Source organism: Coloeus monedula, assembly GCF_965178545.1.
Source record: "Coloeus monedula genome assembly, chromosome: Z".
Classification (NCBI taxonomy): Eukaryota; Metazoa; Chordata; class Aves; order Passeriformes; family Corvidae; genus Coloeus; species Coloeus monedula.
Genome location: NC_138822.1, coordinates 1,815,309 through 1,829,822, shown reverse-complemented (window position 1 = coordinate 1,829,822; position 14,514 = coordinate 1,815,309). Strand labels below are relative to the sequence as shown.

Here is a 14,514-nt window from a genome sequence, read left to right as displayed (position 1 = left end):
GGAGTCTTGTCTGGGGAAATGTAGTTTTGAAAAAATAGTAAGTGTTAGATTTCAAATAAAGTAATAAAGCTTGGACTCCTATTACATTTGCTAAATTTTTATTATACCAGGCAATACTTCTCTCCATTAGCACTGACAAAAAATGGGTATTTTCATAACAAAGATATGATGAAGGAACAGAGATCCAGCAAAATAGGAAACATCTTCAGTGTCTTGTTTATGAAGATAAATTTAACACATGTTGTTAAATTACGTTCATACTCTGCGGTTCAGAACATCACATAACAGAAAAGCCCTGTAACAAAGGATTTACAAAAGGAAAGAACTGAAGCAGACTCTCTAGTTAAATGATGAAGGAGAGCAAAATATTGTTTATTACTACCCTGCCAAGTTTACATTTGCATGCTTTATTTTCTTGGACCAAGTCACTGAGATTTGGTAATAGCGAAGATTTTGTTTAACAAAAATAACACTTGGATGACAGAAGGGTGAGGGAGACAAGAGGAAGGAAAAGGATTTTAAGAAACTGGTGGAATAGATACAGAAATGGGTTAGATTGTTCTCAAGGAAGAGTGGCTTCATCACATGGTGACTGCCTTGCTTGACCACCAGGTAATTTCTCTATCCTATGCTGCATTGCCCTGAGGACAATGAAATTGTTATAGGCAAGAGGATCCATCAGCAGGAAAAATGTAAAAGAAAGATGGATGTTTATACCAGTGAAAAGTTTTTGGCTCACCTCATGTGTTATCCTGTGTCCCCTGTGTCCCACAGCACTTAGTTCTACAGAGATGTCTGAGGATAAACATTCCGAGCTGGATGTTCTCTAATACCATTTTATTTCAGTTTATTATGAGAGTAGGCTAAAGCCTAAAAAATTTAGGTCTGGGTTAAGTTTCTAAGCCCTGCCAAAGATTAGGGTGGTCTGATCCAAAATTTTGTTTCAAGTCTCTCTTTTCTCTTTTATCAAAGCCACATGAGGAGGTGGTTCTTCAGTGTTTTCTGAAACGTCTTTCATGCTCTAAGAAACAAAGTTTAACTTCAGATCTTTTTCATAAAACAAGCAGGAGAAAATAAAACCTGTCGGATAAGGGCAGTGACTGTGATTAGACGTCACTTTGGAAGCAATTCTGGAGGTGTCCCCATGTTTCCCAGCCCCACTTGGACGTCCTTTGTCGTGAGGTCTCTCTGCTGTACCTGTCTGCAACATCTCAGCAGCGATGAGCACCAGACAGGGACTGGGAACAGGCTGTGTCTTGTCCTCTGGGGGGGAAGGAAGCATTTGGCAGGTCCACGCTCCTTGCACAGTGTCCCTCTCTTAGGGTAAGCCATCAGTGCTCTAGGGGCAGACAGGGAAGGTGGTGTCACGCATGGTTTCCTACCAGGGCTGTGCCACCATCTGCACTGGGGGAAACCTGTCCTCTGTGAGGAGTTCTCCCTCCCTTGAGCGGTGGCAAACTGCCCAAAACCAGGTGGAAAGCAGCAGAAAAGTCTCCCACACAACATCACTGATTTCATTTCCCCACAGTGTTCCTACTTTAAGACCTCAGGATGGTAAAATGGTGCCTCTTACCGGATTAGTCTTGACATGCTGTTGTTAAGGTAGACACTCCCATTCCTGGAATAATGTGAAATACAAAAACAAAACAAAACAAAACAAAACAAAACAAAAAGCAAAGAAGCAAACAAAAAGCAACTGTTTTGAACCTCTCAGAAATTCTTGGCAAGGGTTCATGCAAAGAACACAATGGTCTTTTATGTCGATTGAAACATTTCATCTTAATGTCTACGAGTAAAAAGAAATAATTCATAGAAATTCAGCAATTCATTCAACAATTTGTTCATTCTAAATAACTGCCAGGAACTTCCCTACTCCCACTCCACACTAAAAACAGCCCACCAAACCGACCAATCAACCAACCAAGCAGCAAGCGAACGCACCAGAAAAAACCCCAAACAAACAAAAAATCCAAATAAACAAAATTAAAATAAACAAACAAAAATAACCCCAAACAAAAAAAAATCCAAAAATAGAGCTAGGTAGGGTTTAGCTGACTTTTTTTTTAAATGAGAAATTGATCTTACAATTGATAAAGGGGAATTTTCCATGAAAAACGTGTAGTTGCACCAGAAATAAACCAACAGTCCGACACATGCCATGGAGCCAACCTCTACTTCCCATTTATTTCCCCTTCTGGTGTCTGAAAAAGCTGTTTCCCTTCGCTCTGCTCTTTCAGTGCCCCGTAACTCTCCCTCTTCCCCTGCTCCAGGTGTGGTGTTCCCCTACTCCCCGCGGCTGGGGCGGTACAACCTGAACTTCCACGAGGCGCAGCGGGCGTGCGTGGAGCAGGACTCGGTGATCGCGTCCTTTGACCAGCTCTACGATGCCTGGAGGTCGGGGCTGGACTGGTGCAACGCCGGCTGGCTCAGCGACGGCTCCGTGCAGTACCCCATCACCAAGCCCAGGGAGCCCTGCGGGGGCAAGAACACCGTGCCTGGCGTCAGGAATTACGGGTTCTGGGACAAGGACAAGAGCCGATACGACGTCTTCTGCTTCACTTCCAACTTCAACGGTGAGATCGTTTTCTTCACCCCTCCCTCGTAAATGGCTGCGCTTAGGCAAGGAACTCCAAGGGCAGAAAGTTGTGTTGGGTTTGTCAAAGCTTGTGTCGGGCCTGGAAAATGCCAGGAATTAAATAGTCGAAAAAAATGACTTAAAATCTTTGTGGAATTTGCAAGGACACACAGGCAGAATAAAGTCGTCTTTGTCACATGCTTATGTAGGTAGCTTTTAAAACTCAGGACTTGTAGTGGCAGGACTTTCTAATATTTCCTCTTTAACCGCACTAAAATTTATACATACCCTTTTAATGTTGGTGTGTAACTAGTTTAATTCGGTTAAAGCGATGAAGATACCTGCAGTTCATTAATTGAGGTTTCCTGTTGAATTCAATTATAATTCTGTTAATATTGCTTAAATATGTCACCAAAACAAAATTCTGATCATCATTTCACCTACTCTTCAGTGTCAAGCAGCTCCTGCTTATGTACCCGTTCTTGTATGACTAATAGTTCCTTATCAGCAAACCTATTTCTAGCTTTATTCCTTAATAATTTAGATTTCCAATTTTAGTATGCTGCCAAGCCTCCAATCAGTTTTGCTCTGAGGATGGACTGATGCAAACCTTACTTTAGCAACTGCAAGCTGGGTTTTTTTGCTATTAGTTGATGTTTCTTTAGGTGTGAAATTAAATTAAATGACCCAGTCTCAGCTTGCTATCATTTCAGGGTTTATCTAGAGGCTGGAAGATATTTAGAAAGCATTGCTGTGAATGCCCAATCCTCTACAGCACCCTAGTTTGGCATAATTCCTACACAACTTTCCACATGTTTGCCTTGCAGACCACTCAGACCATGGAGCATGGCCTTTTTTTATTCATGCACAGATTGTTTATCCACAGTGAAGCAGTTCCATCCTACAGCACAGCAAAAAATAAACATAAGCCTTGGCTTCAGAAAATGTGCTCCAGTGCTAAGTCTCCACCACCCTCCCTAGAAAAAAAAAAAAACAGCCAAACAAAAAAAAACCAAAGCCCTCAAAAAAACAAAAAAACCCCAACCACAAAACAAAAAAATACACACTAGAAAAAGAAAAAACTAAAACAAAAAAACCAAACTAACAAAAAACCCAAAACAAACAAAAAAAAAATCCTCAAAAGCCTCAACAAAAAAACCCAGACAAATCCTCGAGCCAACAACATTACTTTAGGTTCAAAGTGATCTGAAACAGAAGTTTGGCTGATTTTTTATCATACTGCTTCATCCCAGTAAATGCTGGCTCAATTTTTTCTTGCTTCATTTATCAAAGGTGGAATCCTGTATGTAGTAATCTCTTCTGTACAGATTTAACCCTGTACTATAGGAAGAGTACCAAGGAATTAAATAATCAAACAAAAATAATTACAATGTGATAGCCGCACTTTTTGTGATGCTTGCAGAGTGAAACCTTGTGACTACTGCTCACTGATCACCACCCTTTTACACACCAGAAGCTGAATAGCATCTCTTAAGGAACAAGAAACATAATTTCAGGGAAAAAGAGAGAATAATAAGTACTGACAGATAAATATTGTCTGTGCCCTGATACAAGGAGAAAGAAAGAGAGAGAAGGAGAAAGGTAAGGTGAGGATAAGGTGCACAGGTAGGAGAGCAATCAAAGAAAAGACAGAGACTTGAATCTCAGCCTTGAGTCTTGAAACTGGTCTGCAGACAGAACATTACACAGCAGTGGGGGGGGAGAGGGGGAGAGAGAGAGAGAAAGAGAGAGAGAGGTATATTTATACAGATATATAGATATAGGATATATGTTCTTCATGACTCAGTGTCAAATGTCTCTCAAGACATCAGCTGAAAATCCAGACTTCTGCTTCTCTCAGCTTCCATTTCCTCAACTCACCAGATTGCCTTATCCTCACCTGTCCCTGCTGTGCTCTCCACTATTCCTGTCCCGAGCTCACCTTCATATCCACAATTAACCCAGCCACTCTGCCAGCTCCCTGTTTCCAGCACAGCATTTTGGATAGGCGTGTTTAATGGCATATGTCAACTCTCTCGCTGCAGAAGGAAAAGGTTATAATGACCTGTTTTGCCACCAGGCTGGGATTGCCAGCTGCCAAAGATAGTGGCTGCAGGCAAAAAAAAAAAAAAAAAAAAAAAAGCTATTTCTGCAACACCCAATATTGATTCTCTCAGCTCAGAAGCAGCCAAGGAAAATCTGAGGTGGTTAGGACATGGTGCATTCCCAGTGGCTGCTGGAGTCTCCTGATAGGAAACAGCAGAGCCTTCAACTTTGTGTAAGGGAGATGGGAAAATGCCAATGGCCACAGGACCAGGGAAGGATAAGGATAGCTCAAAAAATATATCAGTTGTGGGAGCTTCTAGAAAAAAGAGGTTGAGTGAGGTTTAGATACTTGCTAACTGGGTTCTCTATAGGGAAAGAAAATCCCCAAATATATTATGATCTCAGGCATCATTAAAAAAAAAGGGGTGCTTGATTTCAAAAAATTCAGCAGTCACACCAAAAAGTCTTGGTTTGAAATACATGTAAATCGTGATTTTTACCAGAATAAGAAGGGTAAAACCCATGGCATTTAAGCCATTACGAAAAAGAAATGAGACTGCAATCATCAATGCAGTGAATTCAAATCCAAGTTCAGTGTTTTCACTCTGGAATTATTGGATCCCATCTGTGATTACCTGGATACACAAAAAGATAATGGGTAAAAATGAAGGGGTTATGCCACGAGTAAAAAATTTTACATGCTTTTCTGTTACCTGCACAAGGAAATAGTTTGAGCAAAACTGCAATATCAAATAATCTTGTTACTTTACGAAATTGCTCTCTATTATCCCTTTTCTTAGAGTAAGGCAAATGTAATACTTCCACATTTTGTTCCACCTGTGAAGCTGATTTATACTCAAATCTTTCTGTTGGTTCATACAAGGCTTGTTCATGTATTGTGTCCAAGAACATGAAATCATTTCATACACTTTATATCTAGTAGTACCACCAAGCTACCAGTTTATAATGTTATACAGTGACCTGTTCCATAAAACAAAGCAAAGAGTAACACCTAATGCTGTCTGTGAAATCCATCAAAATATTGCGAAAAAACAAAATATTGTCTGCCTACACTGGATGGCAATGTGTTTCCCAATCTGTTCTTGCATTCCTTGTGCTGATCAAGGCTGTTGAAAATGAATGCACCCAAGTGGGGAGGATCTAACTTAAGCTTGGAAATGCCACACTGGAATTTCCTGATGTCTGAGGGCTCAGCTTTGCTCTCTCACAGCCAACTTCTCCTTCACTTGTCCTGCCCAGTAGAAGCCACTTTAGTCCATGTCATCTTTAGAAAGCTGAGGGTTCCTGCCCTGTGTGGTGGAAAAACCTGACATGATCCAAAGTTTTTTCAGGGCTGCGGATCACCCCAATTTCTCTCCTTGACTCGTCCCAAGGAATAGGATGCAATCCCTCCAGATGTTCAATTTGAGCAAATAAATGCAGATGAATCCTTTTGTTACAGTCTTCCCCACAGAGCCTAATAGCTATAGACCAAGGAGTATATAATGAAAGAGCTGAGTAGTTATTCTTTACCTATTTTCAAAGGTCTTCTGAAGGAGAGCTGTACTTTTTTTTGAAGGAAAATCCATGAGAATCTTTCACACTGAAAAGTGCTAAAAGAGCTAAATGTAAATACATTTATCAGCTCCTCTATAATTAAGCATTCCCAAAGAAAATAAAACTAGGTACAAGCACAGCTTGCATCACGCTTTCTGCTCATTAACGTTCATTTTGTTATATACTTTGTCCACAGAACCATAGTGCATAATTGATCTTTCATCAGCTCTAGGAGAATCAAGCAAAAATCTCGTGTTAACAAAGTTAAGAACACAACAAATTTTAGAGATTCATGTTAAAAGCACAGATGTGAGCCACCTGTTTACTACAGCAATACATGTGACAAGCCAACCACCCCTGCCATTTAAATGGGAGAAAGGTGTGGACAGCCCTGTCTGAATAATGCTGACTGCTCATTTGACCATTTCAGAGTATTTTATCACTGGGAACATGTAGCTACTGTTCCAAAAAAGAGAAATAAACCTCAAATAAAATTACACACCCTTTATTAGGAGTGGTTACTTCTGACTCACCAGAATCATTACTGGTATTGGTGTGTCTAAAAAAATTTTTCCCACATATTTAATTCAAAATCAGTTGTTTGAGAGGATCACTGGATGACAAAATATTTACCAGGTCTCCAGGTCTTAAACTTCTTTTTTTTTTTTTTTTTTGAATAAGAAAACTTGCTAATAAACCTCTCTATTTAGCACTGAACTTCAAGAAATCTCCAAGTGTGATTCATCCCTCAAACACCCACAGTCACAAGGGTGTGGGGTATTCAGGTCAATGGCTGGAGTTTTCCTCTTTAAGCTGTTCTGTTACATGAAAAATCTTAAAATAGCTGTTATAGATGGTGTTTGAGCACAAACCGTCTGCCCCATGATTTGGGTGTGAGGAGTCAAATCATGCAGGCTCATCCTCTGCAGAAGTGACCCAACTACATTAATGGGAGAGAGACAGTAAATGCCTCCCTCTCCTTCTACACCAATTAATAAATACAGAGATTGAACAGCTAGGAACCCTTCCCACCTATTATCAGCTGAAAAACTAAAAATCTGTAGGGAGCTTATTAATGGAATTTTATGTAATCAGACTTTCTGGATACACATTGCACCCCTGTGGGGTTTGCTGTTAAATTTCTCTTATTTGAGGAAGGAGCAGAATAGGGGAGTTTTCATTATTGATGTCATATGTCAAAAGCCTGACCTTGCTTCAAATCCCTAGGAAATTACATTCCATTGACATATGGTTTGAAGAGGAACTCATAAATGAGGTGAAGTTTACACACTATCAGTCCAAACCCCTGTTCCCCTAAATCAGAAATCCTGTTTGCTTTGGGGAAACCTCTTAATAGTGTATCAGTAACAGGTTTACACTTAATAAGCATTCTCTTTAGTGTCAATAGTAATTGTAAATAGTCTCAACTTGCTGAAATGGAGTTAAAGAAAGTGTTCTACAAAGGGATGATTATCTGTTCTTAATACTTTCCTGTGGAAATTCTGTAGATGTTGCCTCAGACAGCAATGAAATTTTCAAAAAGTTTCTTCTCACCACAGCTGCAATGTAAATGCCTATTTTTTAAACTGTTCTTGTCTTGATATACAATTTCCAAACCTTAAGGCAGGGTTAATTCAATTACCTTTATATTTTCAGCTGACCTGACTTCCCTTCATTTAGAAAAAAAAAACCCTGTTTGATTTTTTCAGGAATCTGAAGCTGACATAACTCTTAGCTTGCTCACCACTTTTTTTCCACCAAGAAAGTAATCTCAAACTGAGCAGAGTTCTGCATATTTACCTGGTTTTTATGAGTCAGAAAATGGATATTGTCCTGGAGTACATTCTTAATTAAGCAGTAAAGTGCGTGCTTTGGAATTAAAAGGTGCCCACAAGAATAAAGGCCTTCCTTTTCTTCAGCTAACTTTCCTCTTCAGGAGCGAGCACATTGGAAAGTTGTGAATTTGTTTGGAAGCTCTTATGCCTTCAAAGAAACGTGCTTGCTCTGCAGTCCACTTGGCTGTCAAACCAGTGATGATAAATAACCCCATGTATAATGACTGAAATGCTTACAATGAACGTTTATTGCCTTGATAGATGGAATCAATGCTAATATCATTGCTGTGTATGGATTAGGAGGGGAGACTTCGCTTTTGGGGCTTTACTTTCTGGCATATATTTTCATTACCTTGAGACAGGGCACATTTTTCTTAGCAGCACTATCAGTTCAGCCCCATGTTGCCATGAGGATATACCCTTTGATGCCTAAAGAGAAACAGAGCAGCAGAACTGCTGGTGAAGACTTAAAACAGAAATAATTTTGGTCTACCACAGGCTCAAACTCTCCTCCTGAGACGCTGTTCGACACCTTGGCTTTCTCACCAAAAAAAGTAAAATTATTTTGTTTGTATTTAATCAGACACAAGGTCACCACCCTGTCAGAGAGCAAAGGAGCGTGTGTTACCTCCAGCTGCCCTCCCCTAAATGCTATCACTGAGTATAAATTCAGGTGGGGATGCCATACTTTGATACTAGCAGAAATAAATATAGCATTACCTTTTTCTTATTTGTTTGCTCAAATAGTCTATTTTATGGCTGGGGTTTTTTTGGGTTAATTCTTTCTTTCCTCCTGATATTTATCAACTCGGCTTATTAAAAAATCACAATATTTTTAACAACACAAACTCCAGCTGCCAGAGCCCTAAAAGAACCATGGTTTGATGTGATCCTTCAGTGGAATGTCTCCATTTCTCCTCAAAAGTCAGCGTTACAGTATTGTTATCTGAAATCAAAAGAGAAAAAAGCCTTGTCACAGTACTAAAATGGTAAGATGAAAAAGCAGTACTTTGTTAGAAGCTTCCAGGTGCATCCATAGTCATGGACTATGGGCACACCAGATATCGAATTTCTACAATTTTTATAAGGTTAATTAATTAGGCTATCTAACAGGTACATCCCATTGGAGATTCAGTTGCCCCAGCAACCCACCCCTGGGTTGGTCCAAGGGCTTCTATGCCCCAATTCCTGTTATGCCTTCTTGTAGGTCCTCTAATTGAAAATAAGACTAAACAGAATTTCAGGACCGTGTTAGAAGGTCAGCTTATTACTCTAAAGTCTAAGAGAAAGGGTAGGAAAAGGAGAAAGGGTAGGAGCTACACAACTGGTATACAGAGCTGTGAATAGATGAAAAGTACATAAAAACTAAAAATCTTTAGGCAACACCATTGAGGTCACAGAATCACAGGATTTAAGGTTGGGAAAGACCGCCAGCATCATCGAGTTCAACCTCCGCGCCGCTAACGGCGCTCGTCCTTCCTCCCTTCTTCCCTCCAGGTCGCTTCTACTACCTGATCCACCCCACCAAGCTGACCTACGACGAGGCCGTGCAGGCGTGCCTGAAGGACGGGTCCCAGATCGCCAAGGTGGGGCAGATCTTCGCCGCCTGGAAGCTGCTGGGCTACGACCGCTGCGATGCGGGCTGGCTGGCGGACGGCAGCGTGCGCTACCCCATCTCCCGGCCGCGGAAGCGCTGCAGCCCCAGCGAGGCCGCCGTGCGCTTCGTCGGCTTCCCTGACAAGAAGCACAAGCTGTATGGTGTCTACTGCTTCAGAGCCTACAACTGAGAGAGTGTACCTACAGCGTGAAAGTTTTCCTTTAAAAAAGTCATTGAGAACGCGTGAAAGGTTTCTTTTTTTTTTTTTTTTTTTTTTTTCCTTCGGTATGAACTCACGCAATCTACCAAAACTGTGATAAACCTCTTTTACTTACTGTAAAGTCATTTTCGTAGACCCACCCCCCCCCCCAACCCATTGGTTTGGTTTTTTTGGTTTTGTTTTGTTTTAGTGGTTTTTTTTGTGAAAATATCATTCCATAGTTATTTTAAATTAATATAATTTAATGGGAGCTCTAGGTAAGGAACTTTTAGATTCAAATTCTTTAAGCTATGTCATCCCAAAAAACTTATAATTTTCATGAATGGGGCATGCAATAGAGCTTGACAATTGCTAGGGCACAATTATGGAGTGTAAGGCTACTCAAAGCAGAAGCTTTTAAAAGCACAGATTTTACATATTTGTACCAGTTTGAGAAACATTGCAAATTGATTATATCAGGAATTTTACAATAAAGCAATCTTTTTGTTAAAGGGGATCAGTGGGGTTTCGCAAAGAAACCTCACAACAATATATGTTAGCAAATAACTGTTTTCACTGGTTCACATGGGAACAACAGAGAGTTTAATAAAAGCAGCTGAAACAGTCCACAAAAAACAGGACTAGTTTTACAATCTCAAATCTTGCCTTTCTGAAAAATAAGCTCATGGTCCCAGACATAGGAAGAAGCACAATTAGTTCTCCTGGACATTTCAATTGTGTTTTTGTTGTGTATAAGTCATTGAGTGAATAATTAAGTAGTGAGAAAACTGTTTTCTTCTTAACTCCAATTAGAGATGCCTGAGAAGTGTTGTATTACCTTTGAGTAGCTTTACTGAGCTATTTTTAAACTCTTAAAGGCCGTTTGCTAAGCAGCATAATAGCATCTACTCAGGGCAGTTGTATAAATGAACTGCTGGACAGAGAAATTGTAAACTTTAGCAGCTTGATTTTACATTAGCCTTTGAAATGTTATTGTCTTAATTAAAGAACATTACAATATTTAATATTTCTTAGCTATTTACACATCACAAGAAATAAAAATTAAGAAAAAGAAAATTCGAAATAATGAAGTCTTAAACCAAGACTATTAGACAAAATTTGAAACCAGCCATTAAGTTTTAGAAGAGAAAAAGAAAAACAACTCTTTGTTTCCTTGCATTTTGTTTGTATCTAAAAAGTACATCTGTTTTTTAAACTGTCAAAGGAATAATACATATCGCTAGCCCTGAATTATTTAGTTAGTCCTCCTTTAGAAAATAAAGCTATTGAAATACTTCTTTTCACTAAATCTGCAGTGGTCTAGGTGGAAGATGTTTACCTAAATCTGCCAGTGTCAGAGAAAAACACACACTGTGCATGGTGCCTAGGATTTTCAGAGCTGCCTAAAGCACTAGGTCCTCCCTAAGTACCAGTTCGAGGGAATTTGGGATTTCTAATGCAAACTCACTTTGGATGCAGCAATTCTTGGTGCTCATCTTCAGATACCTTAATGCAACAAGTTTTTCAGAGAGCAGGTGCTCAAGGCTTTCTGAAAATTTACTCCACTTATGGTGTCTCAAAGCTGGATATCCAAAAAAAAGGCAGAGAGGCCACGGATTAAAAATATCTTGGTCTCGGGTAATCTCTTAAGTGGTTTTTGATGTTCTCTATTCAGTATTGGTTCTAACACTTAAAAATGGAGAACTCTTTTTCCTACTCTACGCTTGCTGACTACAAAGAACTCAGAGGACCAACGTTTGCATTTACACAAAGTTTTATAGCTGCCCACTGTTTCCATAACTTAAATGAGGTATAGTGGTATTTATCCAGCTAGGATACAACCTGTATGCTTTCATGAATGGTTTGGTGTAGCTATTTTTCCATGGACATGAGTAAATAAATATCTTTCCCGGAGTGGTTGTGGTCCTGTTTTAAGACTCTGTGAGCAAACCAGGAACAATACGTGGAAAGGGGCCATAGAGTAAGATGTATTTTATTGGAGTTCATTCCCATTGAACTCAGAAGCAAATTTCCATCCTTCTGGGGACATTTGCATCCTCTGTGGATATCTGTTCATACTTTACAGATGGAGCAATCTCAGTGCCAAACCCCTCTTTTTTTAATCCGCTAGGAATTGGATTTTCTTGAAATGGTAACCCTTAGCTATAAGTAGAGACTTACTCTAGGTCAAGTCCCTAAAATCATGCAACCTTTTTTTGAACAGCCATTTTTTACATAGGTGCCCATTTCACACATTTTCTCAGGCTGTTCAGAACCTTCTCTGAAACCTTTGGAGAAAAAAAATGGAAATGGAAATAGAAATGTTAAATATCCAAGCAGGATAAGGATTGAGGTATGCAAGAGTGGACCATGATCAAGAGGAATACATGTCAGTCCTCCATCCAAACTTCAGAAAATCTGAAAAAGTGCAGACTATTCTACAGTTTTTCTTCTGAAGTTTGGACAGGGAGGTTGCGGGATAGGAAAAGCTGTAGAGAATATCCAAGTAATTACCACAGCTAGATCCAGAGTTGCTGTAAAGAGGGGAGCCCTATGCAGCTGGCTCTACCCTCCCCAAAGATCTGCTACATCTGGAGGAGGCTGCACAGTTTTCTTATTGCACAGAGGTGAAGAGACCCTCATTAATTTTTTTTTTTTTTTTACCTCTCCAAAGAAACCCCTCACAGGGTTTCACCCAGACACATCTTTTTTTCTTCTTCTTCTTTTTTATTTTAATTTTTTTTTTTTTTTTTTTTTTTTGCAGGAATGGGGATGATATTTTGCCTGCATAAAAAAAAAAATAGATGTACACATCCAACCCACTCGTGGGGCTGGCTGAAGTGCCCTCACTGCTAGACCAAAGGCACTGCGGGAAAGGCAAGTTCAGCCTTTCACCAACTTTGCAATGCTCTGGAGATGGCTGGTCAGGTCCTAAATCTCAGCAATCTCAGGCTTGCACTAGTTTATGCCTTCTGTGTCCTCACCTCCTCCTCCTCCGGGCTGGCTGCCGCCGCCACGGCCCGGGCGTAGCATCCCCCCGACCCTCCCCTGCTTCCAGCATCCCCCAAACCCCAGCACAACCCCGGCAAGGTGGCTGAGCAGGCTCTGCACCACCCACCCAGGGTACTCCCCCAGCTTGGCAGCACGAGGAGGGCAACAAGGAGTCAGGGTGTCCAGAGGGACGCCGAGCTGGTGTGTGATCACAGATGGCCGAATTTTACCGCTGGGTTTTGTCGCCTGTAAGTTCGCGTTGGAGATGTCGCTCGGTAGGGATCATAATTTCATGTATGGAGTCACGGGGTGTGGGCTCACACCCGCTGTGTTGCTCACGAGGAGCTCGTTAGTCTAATTTATGATCAGGCTAGATTTAGGTCTGTGTATTGATATACGACATTATGTGCTATTATAACAGCTAATTGGATAGCCTGGAGAAAATATGTTTGTATGGAAAATACAAAAATGTAAAAAAACAATTAGTTCTAATGTAAGCAGGTATAAAAACCATAAAAAATGTGTATGATTACCTGAGAAGTGGGCATAAATAGACAAAAAGACACGAATTATATTTATTTTTACAGCTAATGACTCCATTTCCTTTTGTAATGTCAAATGTCAGGATGTTTTCTTATTTTCAACTATGCTAGCTAGGTGCTTGAATAAAAACTTCAAAAAGCAGCTTAATAACTGGATTAAAGCCTGTGCTATTTTCTGTTGATGAGAGAATATTGTTAGCGTCGTGTTCTCTGTCATTATCTATTTCACAATGTATCAGAATTTTAAGGCCCATGAATTAACGATTAAATCATGTTGTTCTTTCCAAAACGATGACTTCTCCTTATTGACTGGCCGTTTTTCTACTTCTGTCCCAGAAAACACAGATAAGGAAAGGAATAGATCAACATATGAAAATACTTACTTTGCCATAGTAAACAACATGATTACAAAACTAAGGGGTGAAAGGAGAAAGACTACTCTGTGAATATGATTTACAAAGAAAATAAAGAGAACTGTACTCCAAATCCTTTGTTTTATGCTTCTTTGAAGCATTTTCAAAGTAGAAATGCAAGTACCAATTTCTTCTTTGTGTTCTCTGCCACTTTCTAAAATAAAATAAAATAAAGCATAAGTAAGGGAGGTGCTTTTAAAATTATTTTTATAGATATGGCTGATGTTACACTGCACATCTATCTCCAGAAATTGGATGTAGAACAGTGTTTCATGTAGGAAGACATTTATTAAACTATTTATATAATCCTCCAGCCTTAGAAATTAAAACCCAACAAAAATCTCTCTTTGTAAATCGAAACAAGAAAAATTTCCAGCATCAAGCAAGAATTAATTATTCAAAGCACTTGGCCATGCTTTTCTTCAGCTTCTGTAATCACACTATTTCTGCGCTCTCTTATTGATCTGTGCCAGAAAGTTAACCCTGAAAGTTGCCTGCACTGCAGCACTTTGCTGGGAAATACTAATATTCCATAAGGTTTCAGTACATTGGCCATGCTTGGAAACAGGAGAAAAAGAGCTTTGGAAAATTCGTCACTCAGAATAGGGAAATGCATTTTATCATTAACACATGGCTGAGACGAATATCCTTTATTTTCTAGCAACTTGCTTTAAAAAAATTTAAAACTTGCTTTCATTTCGCAACGTTATTAAAACTGCCTTTTGTAGAAGTGGTCACTCAGTAAAAAGGGTTTAGTTA

The 14,514-nt window shown here is 39.7% G+C and overlaps 1 protein-coding gene across 1 annotated transcript in view; it reads left to right on the top strand.

The window, feature by feature from the left end:
• Positions 1-9,800, top strand: part of HAPLN1 (hyaluronan and proteoglycan link protein 1) — a gene marked incomplete at both ends in the record, with an annotated part of 28,238 nt that extends 18,438 nt beyond the window's left edge. Inside the window, 2 exons of the mRNA XM_082301212.1 lie at positions 2,271-2,573; positions 9,511-9,800. Coding sequence (XP_082157338.1) covers positions 2,271-2,573; positions 9,511-9,800 — 593 coding nt within the window. The remainder of the gene's footprint in view (positions 1-2,270; positions 2,574-9,510) is intronic.
• Between the last annotated feature and the right edge of the window lie 4,714 nt (positions 9,801-14,514).